Genomic DNA, 16,101 nt, shown 5'->3' with positions numbered 1-16,101 from the left:
ATAATGGAAAAAGTAAAAGCCACTGGGATAAAAGTGCTTTAAATAATTTAGCATACTATTAACTCTGTGACTTAACCACTGTTCCATTGATGTGAAGATACACCAGGACTAAGGCAACTCCTATGAAATAAATCATTTAACTCGGGTTTGCCAATAGTTTCAGAAGGTCAGTCCATTATCATCATGTCAGGGAGCATGATGACACCCATGCCACTGGAACAGTATCTGAGATCCACATCATCATCTGCATGTAGACAGAAAGAGTTAGAGAGAGGAAGAGACATAGAGACAGATAGAGAGAGAGAGAGAGAGACAGAGACAGAGACAGAGACAGACAGCAGACAGACAGACAGACAGACAGAGACAAAGACAGGTAGAAACTGAGAAACTGATCATGGGCTGGGAGGTGGTGGCACACACCTTTAATCCCAGCGCTGGGGAGGCAGAGGCAGGCAGATCTCTGTGAGTTCGAGACCAGCCTGGTCTACAAGAGCTATTTCCAGGACAGCCTCCAAAGCCACAGAGAAACCCTGTCTCGAAAAACAAACAAACAAAAAGCAAAAAACCAAAAAACAACAACAACAACAAAAAAGAAACTGATCGTGGGCTTTTGAAACTTCAAAACACACCATCCACCCCTCTCCAACAAGACCACAACTACTGAAACAAGGCCATACCCCCTTTCAAATAGTACCACTCCCCACTCAAATATATGAGGCTATGAGGACCTTTCATTTTCAAACCACCATACTGTTTTGAGACTAGAAGTCATGCTACTTTGGGGCATGAGATGTGTCTTAGTGTCAACAGCTTATACTGTTCTTACAGAGGACAAAAGTACTGTTATCAGCATTTACTAGAGTGGCATATGATCACCTCTAACTGCAGCTCAAGGGTATCTGATATCATCTTCTGGTCTCTACAAGAACCTTCATTCACTTGCACATACCCACTGATGTACACACATATGCAAAGCATTAGAAAGAAAATAAATATTAGAGAGACTTTTTATATGTTGGAGAAAAGCTTTATAATACATTGTGTAGAGGGCAGCAAGGAAGCTATGACTGAAAGTAGTAGGTTATATTAGGCACATCATTACATCTATTTAGGTCTTGATCAAATAAAATTTCTAAAACTCATCTGATAATTTGTATTTATTGTTATATTCTGAAAGCCTTGCCTATCTCCAGTTATTATTGTTCTTTCCATGAAACACATAAAAATTATTGAGTCATTTCTGAGAATTATTTATATTCTGTTGTATGTTTATATGTCAGCTGCCTTTATGTTCTTTTCTAGTTCTACATTTCCAGAATCCTGAAATATGAGTCCATTTTGAATTGACAGGGGAAAACATTGAGACAGTATGCTGAAATAGTAATAAAAATTATGCAGTGACTTTAAAAGTTATTGAGTGTTTAGTATATGCCATGAATTTATTCATATATGTCATCTATTTGCATATATATCCATATAACCATATATATATATATATATATATATATATATGTGGTGTGTGTGTGTGTGTGTGTGTGTGGTGTGTGTGTGTGTGTGTGTGTGTAAGCACAAAAATAGCTCATTCATAGGAACAGTACTATAAATTTCATTATACTGGGAGATGTGAAGTTACCATGACTGGAAGTGACTACACATCTTAAAATTGTTTTGTAAAAGAGAAGACACTGTGTCTAGTTTGGTTGTGAAAAGGTAGTAATAATCTGGAGAAGACAGTGATGATGAAAAACAGTTCCTTCTAAGAGATGTCTGACCCATCTCTGAACACAGAGTATTCCTGTTGTGATCAGACCTTGGTAGGCCCCCAGCTGCAGAGCACAGCTGAGAAAGCTTAGCTGTGTTACCATATTCCTGCTTGGAACATCTATATCCCTAGCATATTGGTTTTAAGAATTTCTGTATTGCTTAGCTTTGTACTCTTAAAATGGAATGAATGAATACTGTTGACCTTATCTTATATCTATGCCAGTGAAATTATCTTAATCTGCGCAGTCCTTCAGTCACTGACCAAGACTAACTAAGAAGTGTAAAGCCAATTTATTTATGTGCCTTATTGTCATGTGATTAGAAGGAATGTATTAAATTGAGAAATGTGGCAGGATGCTAATAATAAAGTGACAATGGAGAAGAAGCAGGCTTTGAAACAATCTAACAGGTCCAGATTACAACCATAAAATCTGTTTCTATATCATAGCATCGGGACTTGGTCAGCCTTTGAGGTTATTACTTTTCTGACTCCCCTTTTCTTCCTACTTTGGCTTTTGAAAACAAGTCAAGATCTGCTGTTGTTTTTAAATTAGATTCTTTTTCCTGATAGATAAGAGACAAAACAAATCTGAGGAGTAGTTGAAACATCATATAAAACTGGTCCTATTAAGCACAGAACAGAATAAGTTAACTAAACAATGATAAACATATATACTTAAAAATAGAAAACTGTGCAATGCACTTTAAAGCTTTTCTGAATGAAGGCTTTAAAAATTGAGTTGTGGGGGAGAATAGAGGAGAGCAAGAAAATAGATACCTTAATAGAGGGAGCCATTATAGGTTTAGAGAGAAATCAGGCACTAGGGAAATGACTGGAGAGTAACGAAGATGACACCAACTAACAATCTAAGCAGCAGAGGAGAGGCTACCTTAAATGCCCTCTCCTGATAATGAGATTGATGACTGATTCATATGACATTGTATAGCCTTAATACAACAGCTGGTGGAAGTAGAAGCTGACACCCACAGCTAAACCTTGAACTGAACTGGAATCCAGTTGCAGAGGAGGGGGACTGATGAACAAAGGGGTCAACACCAGGCTGGTGAAACCCACAGTAACAGCTGACCTGAACAATGGGGAGCTCTTGGTCCCAGGGAAACCAGCATGGGATTGATCCAGACCCCCTGAATGTGGGTGTCAGTGAGGAGAACTTGGAAATCTATGGGACCTCTTGTAGTAGATCAGTACTCATTCCTAGTATAGGAATGGACTTTAGGAGCCCATCCCACATGGAGGGATACCCCCGGAGCCTAGACACAAGGGGGTTGGCCTAGGCGCTATCCCAAAGAATAAGACAGACTTTGAAGACCCCCTATGGAAGGCCTCACCCTTCATTAGGAGGAGAAAAGGTATGGGATAGGTAGCATGTTAGTTGGGGGGACAGGTAGAGGAGGAGGGGAGGGAATGGGACTGGGACTGACAGGTAAAATAATTTTCTTTCTAATTAAAATAAAAAATTAAGAAATTGAGTTGGTGGAAGAATCGAGGAGAGCAAGAAAAGAGATGCCATAATAGAGGGAGCCATTATAGGTTTCAAAGAGAAATCTGGCACTAGAGAAATTTCCAGAGATCTACAAGGATGACCCCAACTAACAATGTAACCAATAGTGGAGAGGCTACCTTAATGCCCTTCCCCAATAAGGAGATTGATGACTATCTTTTTATCTTTTTTTTTTTTTAACAAGTTAGTGGGCCAAGATGGCCTCTGTTTTCTTTCTTTTTTTTTTTTTTTTTTTTTTTTTTTTTTTTTTTTTTTTCCGAGACAGGGTTTATCTATGGCTGTGAAGGTTATCCTGGAACTAGCTCTTGTAGACCAGGCTGGTCTGGAACTGACAGAGATCCACCTACCTCTGCCTCTCGAGTGCTGCCACCAATGCCCTCTTAAATGCTATTATAGAGCCTTCATCCAGTAGCCAGTGGAAAACAGAAGCAGAGATGTGCAGCTATGCACTGAGCCTAACTCCTGGAATCCAGTTTTAGAGAGGGAGGAGTGCAGAGTAAAGAGGTCAAGGCCATGCTAGGGAAGCCACAGAAACCTCTGACCTGACCAAGTAGGAGGTCATGACCCTATTTGTAAACCTGGGGAACTAGTATTGGACCGAACCCAGACTCCTGAATGTGAATGTCTGTAAGGAGGCCTGAGCAATCTATGGGACCTCTGACAGTGGAACTAGTGCCCAAATGTACTTTGGGAGCCCATTCCCCATAAAGGGCTACTTTCTCAGTCTAGATACACAGGGGAGGGCCTAGAACCTCCCCCAAATGTTGTGACAGACTATGATGGTCCCCCATGGATGACCTCACCCTGCCTGGGGAATGGATGCGTATGACTGTGAGGGGCATGGGAGGATGGGAGGGAGAGGGAACTGGGATTGATATGTAAGATTGTTTCTAAGTTAAATAAAAATATAAAAAATGGAATCGCTAATGAAACACCATTTTGAGTATGAATGTGTAGTTGTTCAATCGAAGACCCAATAAGACATTTGCCCATTGAAAATTCACGGCAAATGGATGATAACCTTACTGAATAAGCTACATTAGCCAGTTACTAGTGCATATTTATAGATTATTAATTCAAAAGAGTAGCTTATTGTACACATGGTTTGAAATGTTCTTAATGGCTTCATTCATTTTAATTCTTGGTATACAATTAATACAAAACTGACTTAGATCTAGTATTGTCTTTAGTGCTCTCTATAATTCTTGAGTTTACATCAACAACAAATATACTATATGCTATACTACAAGTAAACTTTCTCACAAGTAATCAAGGAAAACATTTTAAAGATTTTATTTTAAACATAGAATGTTTCTGTTTATCAGAATGAATCCATTTTTTCTTTCAAAGTTTGTTGCCAATGTTTAAATGGAACTTATATTAGCAACAGATGACTTTGTGACATGACTCCAGAATGAGTTTTTCCTTTGTTGTAGTTGTTCAATTTTTAAGAAGAAAACTTCATCATTAAAGCATTTATAGAATGTAAGATGGTTTATTCTGTATTTGGAACTATTTAAACATTATGCTTTTTACAAAAATCATCTTCACCAGGCTGTTCATTGAAACAATGCACTTCATTTATGGGACAAGGAGAGAGAGAGTAATGTTCAAAATAGAAAATGTTTTTTCTCTTACTTTTTAATAACAAGACTTTCCTCATATATCTCCTTTTGTAACAAATACGAATATACTGGATGATTATATCCTCGCATGGCATCCTATTGCATAAGCTAGACAATTTACTTCGTGATTCACAATTAGAATTAATGACAATGAAAGTTGGTAACCAAGCTAAGTTTCAGCACCTTATGCTATAAACAGTGGATGCTCTGTTCTCATGCACAAGCCATTATTCTCTTCTTTAAATTAAAACACAATCATTCAGATTAATATTTAAACTGTATCTCACCTAGCTGTTCAATAAGCAAATATGTTAACTTGAGAGTTTGTTATGATAAAAAATATAGATCAAAACATATACATTAAAGAGTGAATGTATTTCTGGTGCCTGAAGAGTCAGAAAAGATTATTGAATCTCCAGGAATGTAAGTTACAGATAGTTGTTGCTGACATATGGGTACTAGGAATTGAACTGGGGTCCTCTGTAAGAGCATCACAGGCTCTTAACAATTGAGGTGTCTATCAGACACCAACAACCTCAATTTTTGGAGTGAAAATATGAATGGTAGATTAGCTTATTTGTCCACAACATCTGTTTACAGTATTGAGTGAGATAAGGATTCCATTTTTTTTTACATGTTTGGTCTTTAGTGAGGGTTAATATATATTTCATAGCTACCTGTACTTCCTTTTTGAGAACTCTGTTTAGCTTTATGAGGCATTTTTATTGGGTTCTTTGTTGTGTTGGTATTTAAATTTTTACATTCTTTATGTTATAGACACTAAGTAATTCTCAGATGACAGGAACATTTTTCTCACAAAGTCACAGCATCTCTATTTACCTGCCTAAGACCTGCAAATTCAAGCAAAAACAGGGATGGAATTCATGAGGACCAATCTCTAACTGAGGACTTATTCATAATTGATGTAGGGTGAGAGACAGGGAACAGAGACAGTCATGTTCCAATAGATGATCCCACACTGTGCACATGCAGGCAATACTAAATAGAAACAGTGGATATAAACAAGAAGAATGGATAGTATTAGAAGGAAAGAGTGGTCACTAGAAATGAGAGAAGTTGAAGGGGGTGTAGGTGATGGGTTTGATGGAAACCTATTGATGCATGTGTAAAAATTCTCAAACAATAAGCAATAAATGCTATAATGAAAGCACATACTAACAATCAACAAACTCATTGTTTTCTATATGCCTTCATTTTAACTTTGCATCATTTTTGGTGGTCAACTTTTTACTATTAGTTTATTCATTCTCACTTTCACCTGAAATGATTTGTTTTCAGTGTAAGAGATGGAAAAGAAGTTTGTCAAGTGCAGGAAAATTATATCCAATTGTATGCATGGAGATTGTAACAGGAAACCCCATCTGAAAGAGTTTAAAATAAAGTATTATATAGAAATGTATAGAACATATGATGTTTAGTGACTAGCACCAGTGTTTCCCTGAAGTGAGCATGTTCACAGCTGCTGGGAACAAGTGGGAAACACAATCTCAATAAGAAGCAGCTTCAAATGAACTGTTTCAGTATAGAGTGTATCCACCTGTGATTTAAAGTGAAGAACTGGAGTTATATGATTAGGATAATAATTAACAGAATTATATTCTTTATGTTTATGAGGAAATGTTTTAAAGAACTGTATCCATGTGTGAGAAGAAAACAATTTAGCAACTACATACATAATTACGGACTTTTTGTATCAAATTTTGTGGTTACTTGAAAGGTTTTTCTCAGAAAGTAAGAACAGGTTCCAGATTCAAACAGGGATCTTTTCTGTCAGCTAAGACAGATTTTACTTTATAGGACAAAAGATTATGTAGGATGAATACAATCTTGTATATCTTGGTGATTTGATATAAGAATAAAAAGACATGCTGCTTCTTCCTAATGACTTTTATTATTTCAACACAGACACATTACATAACTATCACCTGACAAACAGAGCTTATAACACTTTGAAAAAATAGAAAAGCATCTGCAAAATATATATGCTGTTGTTTAAAAACAGAGTAAACCAGGAGTTAACTACAACATTATTGTCATCTAAGTGGCATGTAGTCAGGTTTAACAACAGCATGATTGCCATCTTATGGCATGTAGTATTGAGTTTTAGAGTTACGATTTAAAGTGAATGAGTAATTATGAAATTGAAATAATTTTCTTGACTACCACTAAACCACAAAATTTTCCCGCTGCTTTTATACATGTCAACCTGAATAATGCATTAAATATTTTTCAATGTTTTCCTCAATGTTTTCAATACCAAATGTTTGCCAATCTGAGAAAAACGCTCACACATTTTCAGTACTATTTATTGCAGATATTTCAATTCATTCTAAAAACGATCTACTGGCTCATTTTATTCATTAAATATGTCATGAGATCCTTGAATTTGCCTAATCTTATCTACAACACCTTCTTTGTCTGAGTCACTGCAGTAACAAAAAGGTTCAACTGTTTTTTGTTTTTGTTTTTTTTTTTGCTATCTCTGATACATTCCTTGTGCTATTGTGAAATGACTCTTAAACTGTGCTTTGTAGACTACCACGTACCGCAGGGCGTTGGTGGCACATGCCTTTAATCCCAGCACTCAGGAGGCAGAGGCAGGCAGATCTCTGTGAGTTCGAGGACAACCTGGTCTCCAGAGCGAGTGCCAGGATAGGCTCCAAAGCTACACAGAGAAACCCTGTTCAAAAAACCAAAAAAAAAAAAAAAAAAAAAGACTACCACATACCCTCCCTAAAACTGTGACTTCACTGTGAACCTCCAAAGTTCTGATACTCAAAACTTTCCCTTAATCCAAGTAAACAGTTTCATGTACGTATGCCTTGTAAGATGATCTAAACTCTATATAACTAATCATGGGTTGAAAATATTGTTAAGTACATAATGCTACTACAAAATAGTAATTGAAATGGTAAGAGGAAGGCAGGATCGTAGGTGTCATTAAAGTGTTGGTGGGGTTCTCATCAGTGTCTTACCTAGCATACACTAAAAGTCTCAATGAAATACTTTATGTGCCATATTTAATATGTACTAATTTTGAAAAGTGTTAAAAATCTTAACTCTGATCATAGCTGAGCTGAGTCTACCTTAAATGTGCTAAAAAACTCTTATTATATTATAGCTAAGTAAAATAACTTTATTGAATTGACTGGGAGCTGAAGCTAAATTCCACTTCCCATGTTGAGGGGAATATCATATATCTCCAGCCCAGGAAAAATACCCAAATTAAACATTCAAAATATAGTTTCTATTGAATTTATATTACTGCTGCAAAATTGAACAATATAAACAGTTGAAGGTAAACTCAGAACCATCTGTAATTAATAAAACAGCATGTGAGACACACACACACACACACACACACACACACACACACACACACACACACACACACACACTATCGTAAATGATGACGTCTTCCTGATGTAATTTTTTTCTTATACATTTTACAATAAATTTTTTAATTCATTCAATTTAATGTTCTCCCTTTATATGTTCAATACTTTACTACATCTTTTCAGAAGACTTCTTTCTCTTAAAGTTTGCTAAACACTATACAATTGGAGAAGTTTCCTCTCTGAAATAAATAGTATCAGAGACTCACACTCACCTTTCTGAGGGAGCCTTGTTTTTATTAAGTTTTTAATGCGCATGCACATGCCCGTGTGTGTGTGTGTGTGTGTGTGTGTGTGTGTGTGTGTGTGTGTGTGTGTGTGTGTGAGTGTGTGTCAGAACAAATGTGGAAGTCAGAAAAAGACTGTGGAAGTTGATGATCTCCTACCATCAAGTGACATCTAATGATCAATTCCAGATTAGAAAATTGGTGGAAGGCAGGGCATTGGTGGCACACGCCTTTAATCCCAGAACTCAGGAGGCAGAGGCAGGCGGATCTCTGTGAGTTCGAGGCCAGCCTGGTCTCCAGAGCAAGTGCCAGGATAGGCTCCAAAGCTACACAGAGAAACCCTGTCTCACAAAACCAAAAAAATTGGTGGAAGAAGCTTTAACCCACAAAGTCATTTCACTGAACTGATGAGAGGAACATTTTCTCATTAGTTGTGAGTGGTATGTATCTATTCAGATATCTTATTGTTCCTGTCATAGTCATATGTCTGAAGAGTGATTCAATAAATTCTCCTAGAGTGTCCATAGGCATTTTGATAATTTTTCTTATCCATTGCCATGCACAATTTTTGGCTCATTTATCATCCTCAAAGAATTTCAATGAATTAATGAACAGAAGAGAGGCAAAAAAATTTAAAAAGTACATATTACATACATTGTTTTTTTTTGCCTAATCCATACTTTCAATGATAGGGATTTATCACAGCAGCATATACTTTATCATATAAACCTGTGTGTTAAAAGTTACTCATTAAAAACAAGAGTTGGGGTCATGATATAGAAATGACATGCTGAAGGAAGAAAATGGCTCCTGTAAGTTGTCCTCTGACCTGCAGTCACTTACCCATGCATTTGTGTGTACAAACACACACACACACACACCCAAACAGACACACCCAAACAGACACACACACACACACACACACAAAGAGAGAGAGAGAGAGAGAGAGAGAGAGAGAGAGAGAGAGAGAGAATATTTCATGGATGGACTCTGGGGTCAGGGGGAGATGGGAACAAGAGGGATCATATGGTATCGGGGATAGAGGGAGAGATTCATGGGAAAGACACTAGAATGGGGGGTATTACTGGGGTGATGTGTAAAGAAAGTGCAATGGAAACTGCCTGGAATCTACCAGTGTTATCCTAAGAAGACTTCTATTAATGAGGGATACAGAGCCTGAACTGGCCATCATCTGTAACTAGGAAAGTTTTCCAGTTGTTGGACTCAGACATCAACTCAGCTACAAAACATTTCAACCTACAATTTATCCTGCCTACTAGATGAGTGAGGGTAATGGTGGTCCAACTTGAAGAGGGCATCTATGGTAGACAGTGGATGGCCAGGAACTAGAGCCTGGATAACCCAGAGACAAGGATCGAAACAGATACGATTGAAAAACCAATCAATGTAATGATTCTTAAAAATACTGTGCTATACTCATAGACTTTAGCCTAGCGTATTATCATACAGCAACTGAAACTGAAAGCAGCAGATATAGAGACCCACAGACAAACATTAGGAGGAACTCAGGAAACTCTAAGAAGGGGGGTGTTGTAGGATCCAGAGGAGTAGAGGGCATCTCACGAACAAGTTCTCCAGACTCAACCAAGCAGAGCCGGTAGGGGCTCACAGAGATTGAACCATCAATCAGGGAGCCTGCATGGGTCTGAGCCAGGTTCTCAGCATGTATGTTAAGATGTTGTAGCTTGGTGTTCTAGTGGAACTACTAAAAGCAGGAGTAGGGGCTGTCTCTGACTCTTTTGCCTGTTTTTGGGACACCCAACCAACCTTGATATGAATATGTATGTCTACTCTTTTTGTAGCATGATATGCCATGTTAGGTGGATATCCCTGAAGGTCTGCTATTTTCTGAAGGGAAATGGAGGAGTAGATCTGTTTGAGGGCGGGCGGGAAGGACTAGAAGGAGAGGAGGGAGGGTAAACTATGGACCTGAAGTAATAAGAGAAGAATGAGTTAAAGAAAATATAAATAGCTTTCAAAAATAAAAAGATATAATTCAACAAAAATATAATGATTCATTAACTTAAAGAGAGTTTCTCCAATAAAACATGAATCAGATAGGGAGAATATGTGGATTTTCACTTCATGTCTTTGAAAGGAAGTGGTTTGAAGTAAGAATAGTTGTACTAAAAGGATAATAGAAGAAAAATTGGATAACAGCTAAGTATGCTATTGGCAGATACAGCAATCCTATTATAAGTAAAATAATATTTAAATCTTCTAATCATTTAACTACTTGAATGTCCTAATGCTATCAAAAAGCCTTTCTTATCTCTCAAATGCCTTCACATTTGCTATGAATTTGTAAGAGCATTAAGGCTTCACTATCACCATAATTAGATGGACTAAAAAAATAGTACCTCCTTATTTTGCCAATTCCTGATTATTCAGAGTGATGGCAGAAAGCCTCAGCATGGATTACTAAAACCTGAGGTCATTCATGGCAGATGAAAATTACCCTGAACTCATTATGTCTATCCCAATTGAAATACAAATGCATTTATGAGCTTCAACAAAATTGCATTGATACTTCAATAAACATCTCAGTCTATGTAGAGAATCTTGAAGCTTGGAAAAAGTAAAATATATTAGCTACAAGTAAAATAAGCCAATTATTCAAAGCCTCAGTATATTTGCTTAAAGTTGACCAAATCTGAGCAATAGGAAATTGATAGAAGCCACTGGAGGAAAGGGAGTACATGAACTTCGATGGCATTCTTAGAGTCAAGGAGGTATTTCAGAAGCTTATGCAACGAAAAGCATTGAAACAAATATCAGCAAACACTTTCTATTTGATTCTGTGGAATGCAGTGGCAGTCTTCAGGCTCTGTCACCAATCCCCTTAAGTATCCATTGAACTTACTGTCACCTGTTATGATTAATCACTGGGATAATTGCTCTGAAGATGAAACTGAGTAATAAGACTTGCTTTCCATTTGTATAATTATTTTGAATTTTGTAGTATATATTTATTAGATTAGAATGCATAAATCCTGAGTTAGTAACTCAAAACACATCTTTAAAATGCAACAAATGCCAAAAATATGATACTCTTGAAACCTCTGTATCATTTGGAAAATATCCCAGATAATTAAGTATTATAGTAAAACTTGAGAATCTTTTAGTATATACTCATTAATCAAAATTTCAAACTTTTTGTGTTTTTGTATGTGTAATGTGTGTGTGTGTGGGGGGGGATGTGTGTTTGAATATGTATGAACTCATTTTTTGATTGTGTTTCTGCATGAGGAGGCCCAAGATTGTAGTAGGCTATCTTCCTTATTTACTTTCTATCTTGTATGTTAAAGAAGGGTTCCTTGCTGAATGCAGAGCTCATGCTTTTTTGGCTTGTCTAGCTACCCAATTCTTTCTGGGTTCTTCTCATATCTCTTTAAACCCACTAAGATTAGTAGCATGGTACAATATCCACCAAGCAAACCCTAGCTGTTAATTTACAAATTTAATAATAGAAGTTAGAAACAGTTGTGTTACATGCCAGTCTAGATTTAGACTGTATTTCTTTAATATGTTTTTACTAATAAAGAGTAAACGTCATACTTACTGGACTGCTTCCATTGTAAACACATACAAGTAGGTGTCTTTTATAAAAAAATAATGTTTTACACGCTCCATTAGCATAAGGACAATTAAAATATGTGCATTCCATATATGCTAATTTGAACATTTGATTTTCTGGATGGTCTGATATGTGTGATCAGGAAGCTTCTGGAAAATTCTTGAAATTGATGCAAATACTGTCTTCTCTGTAAGTTGTGTATATGCTACTCAAAATAATACATTATTCACAAACAAGACCTGCCTCTGTTCCCAGGAAAAGCTTAGTCTCTCGTTTCTCTTGACAGTGTGCAGACCTGGGTTCTTCAAAGCCTCTCCTCACAGCCAGAGCTGCAGCAAATGTCCACCTCACAGTTACACCCATGAGGAAGCTTCCACCTCTTGTGTCTGTGAAAAGGATTATTTCAGGAGGGAATCTGATCCGCCCACAATGGCATGCACAAGTAAGGAACCCCATGGCTATTTGGTGATGCTCTCATCCACCAGTTTGCAGAAACAGCATGATGGAGCCTGTTGTGTTTTGTTAACACTTCCCTCTAAAACAGGCACGTGTACCCTTTACAGTGCAGGTCTTTTACACATTTCAAATTACTCTGATGAGCACTAAAAACTAAATTTCCTCTTATGACTGACTGTCAGAGCATCCTTTCCCCTTCACTTTAAGCTCAGCATCCCAAGCACTAATAAACAATGATTACTTTTATTTTTGGCTTAATTTATTATTCTCAACTTCAGCAAATCGTTTTGTCTTTTCACATCAGATTAGTTATATACTGCTTTTAGAAGATAGTTTTCTGAACTAATAATTACACAACAAATGGCAACTTCAACAAGTTCTAGCCTACATCACTAAGCTGTAGGTCTATCCAGAGGTCTTTGCCAAATATGCAGGCAGTGTTGAGAGCATGACAATCAAGGTGGCAAATAAGATTAGAATACTATATGAAATCCAACTTTCAACTTAGGCTTTCATGCAACAGCAATCTTTTTTAGTCACTTATTGGCCATTATCAAAGCTGTGCTTGTGATCAAATAATTAGTGTAGATAAATATTAACCATCAATTTCAGTATTTGTAGTGCACAGATGCACAACTAGCCAAACTTTTTATTTTTCTAATTTTAATATATTCCAGGAAAACCAATGGGGCTAATTACATATTTGCTTGCTTGGTGACTATACTTACAGATATTTTTCATTAGCAAAGTGTCTGTAATAAGTGGGGGAAAGTATGTAAAAAGAAGAAAAGTAAATATATCTTTTTTCACAATGTGCATCTCTGGGGTCATCACTTCACTTGTTAGTTCCCAGGTAATGTATGTATACTCAGTAACGTTCATAATACTATAAATTTTATCATCAGTATATAGACAGAAAATAGTATTGATGACTTTATATAAAATAATCACAAGTTGATTTTAAACAAATTTCAGTGGCTGAATTTCATACACAACTGAAAAACCATTCTTTGTAATTCAAGGTTAGGATTTTGTTGAATAAGTGATTACTAGTCACAAAATACCTTCTATATATGTTAAAGTAGTATACATAATTTTGTCTTGATAGTTTACTGGAATTATATAATTTTTGTTTTAGTGGAATTCAAACTATTCAATATGTAAGATGTAAAAAAAATATGAAATTACAGGAAACAGGTGGATAAGTAAAGAGTAGCACACTGAAAATATGGCACCGGACCGTCTCATACATTTCACAAAGTTCTGTATTAGTAGATTTATTTAAATGATCCAGCCATAGTTTGCTTCTCTTTAGCATAAATATGAATGCACACTTCTGTTTATTTATTTAATTTGGGACTCGAGGTGTCTATGATTTGGTGGTAAGAGCTACATAATACTCCCTTGGCACTAAAGACCACAGACTTCACATTTTCTCCATCTTCAGCTCTGTGAATTGCTATTGTTGTATTCAAAGGAATAATTCATAGTCGTTGATCACAAAATACCATGTTGACTGTGTGTGTGTGTGTTTTCAGAGTACCACAACCTCTCATGATCCCCTAATGGCTTGTCTGATGTTGAGAGGAGGATGTTTAATTTTGTTCTGCCATTGGCACTTTGTACTTGTATTTATGATTTTAATATATAAACTCCGAAAACAAAGTTTTAAACTATAGAAAAAATCAAACAGAAAGAAAAGGCAAGAATCTGATGACTATTCTTTAGCCAAGAATCCTTCTCTCAGCTATACCTTCGTACGCACATCATATCTACTATTGAGGCAGCATCATGTTTTATTCATAGGCTAAGTTGATTCCTTTGATTTTACTTGTACTTCATAGTATCACTTGAATTTTGTTTTCTTGGCAACATATGACCTACAGTTGTGGGTGTGTTATTACTAGAGTTTTAAGTAAAAGAAGCCAGATAGATATAATTATATTAATTTAGGGCAAAGAAAGAAATGCATGCAAATACAATCAGTTGGTAACAATAAAATGGAATCTGACACATTTAAGGTACATTTCATCTTCTTTCTCACATGTTAAGTCCATTTTTAACCTGAAAATAGGTCGCTCCAATTTTTTCTATTAAATAATCCAAAGTTGGTAATAAATAATAATACTTCTATTTATAACTTAGGAAATGTTTATGAGTTAAAAGCAACTGTTGAAATAGAAATATGGAAGGCTGAATGCATATGAAACATCCTAAGGTTCAGTGATGGGCATTTTGGGGATTGTTAGAGGCAAGCAACTCAAGTCCTTAGATATAGAGTTGTGTTTACATGTAATTAAAAATATCTTGAATACTAGTTTTCTTTTAAAATTACTTGCAAACATGTACATCAAAAATGATGGATTAATGTTGTTTTTTTTTTTAAAGACATTGAGCGTTGCATTTTGGAACACACAAATGTTAGGCTGACTTAGCAAGATTATTTTTAAAGAGTTTACTTTGTGCTTACAACTCATTCAAATACAATAGGACTCTATTACTTCACCATTAAGGAGAGGTACTGAGTAAGTCTTGGATATGCAGAGATATTCACTTTAATATTTACTGAGACAAACATTAGATCTCAAACAAACAAAAGTCCAAGTTTATTTGAGAACACATGATTACATATTATTTAAAGCTGACTAAAAGTTAAATATTTAAATACTTACAATTTGAAATTTGAGAAATTTCATTTTATTTCCTCTTTGTCCATGATAATTAGGTTTCAGTTAAAATGATATTGACTGTTGTTATCACAGTCAACAAACTTCTAAGCATTTGAATCTATGTATAAAATGAAGAGTATAATAAAAACTACATGAAGTTAGAAAAACTGTCACAGTATTATTCCAAAATGACAAGAGTCTATGAAAGCTTTTTAATTGCATGAATTTACTTTCTTATTGTGCCAGGCGACAATATTGAAAATATTCTACAAAACTAAACCCTTTGCACTCAGTTTCTATCATCTTTACTAGAATTTCCAACTTCCGTTAAAATTCTGAAGTTGAGTTGCTGTAAATGAAAGAACCTAGTTTATAAACAGTGAGTGGGCTTGACCTTCAGCTTTTATCTCTGAGCTGAGTTCCTTCAGGAGCGCTTCAAATTCTGTTCACTTTCTACACATTCAATTACTTCTAATGGAATTTGTTGTTCAAGAGCCACCCAGAGAAGTCCTTCTACTATACTGTTGTTTAACAGAGATTTCACATTTACTTGAAACTCTCACAAAGGCAGCAAGCTATTCAATGTACAAAGAATTGAATTTAATATGTTTTTAAACATAAAGTTTATGTAACATTTCTGTCAGTAGATAGATTTACTCCAAATCTATGAACATACATATTAAGAAAAAACATCTGATTCTATTAAATAAGTTTATAACAGTCCAAAATAAATAATTTTTTTGTTGTGCATAAACACCGCTACTTCATAAAACTCTAAAATTTTTAAATTTATAAAATATGACATAAAAGATTAATTATAAAT

The 16,101-nt window shown here is 35.7% G+C and overlaps 1 protein-coding gene across 11 annotated transcripts in view; it reads left to right on the top strand.

Moving 5' to 3' along the window:
• The window catches only part of Epha5 (EPH receptor A5), a 323,256-nt gene that overhangs the window by 157,647 nt on the left and 149,508 nt on the right, over positions 1–16,101 (top strand). For 10 of the 11 annotated variants that reach the window (XM_035453281.1, XM_035453280.1, XM_027390976.2 and 7 more), the window contains one exon: positions 12,440–12,595. The exons of the other annotated variant lie outside the window; for it this stretch is intronic. In XM_035453281.1, the coding sequence (XP_035309172.1) occupies positions 12,440–12,595 (156 nt within the window). The remainder of the gene's footprint in view (positions 1–12,439; positions 12,596–16,101) is intronic. 11 annotated transcript variants of the gene reach the window in all.

Source organism: Cricetulus griseus (genome assembly GCF_003668045.3).
Source record: "Cricetulus griseus strain 17A/GY chromosome 1 unlocalized genomic scaffold, alternate assembly CriGri-PICRH-1.0 chr1_1, whole genome shotgun sequence".
Classification (NCBI taxonomy): domain Eukaryota; kingdom Metazoa; phylum Chordata; class Mammalia; order Rodentia; family Cricetidae; genus Cricetulus; species Cricetulus griseus.
The sequence above is the reverse complement of the archived record's forward strand: the minus strand, read 5'-3'. Positions and strand labels throughout refer to the sequence as shown.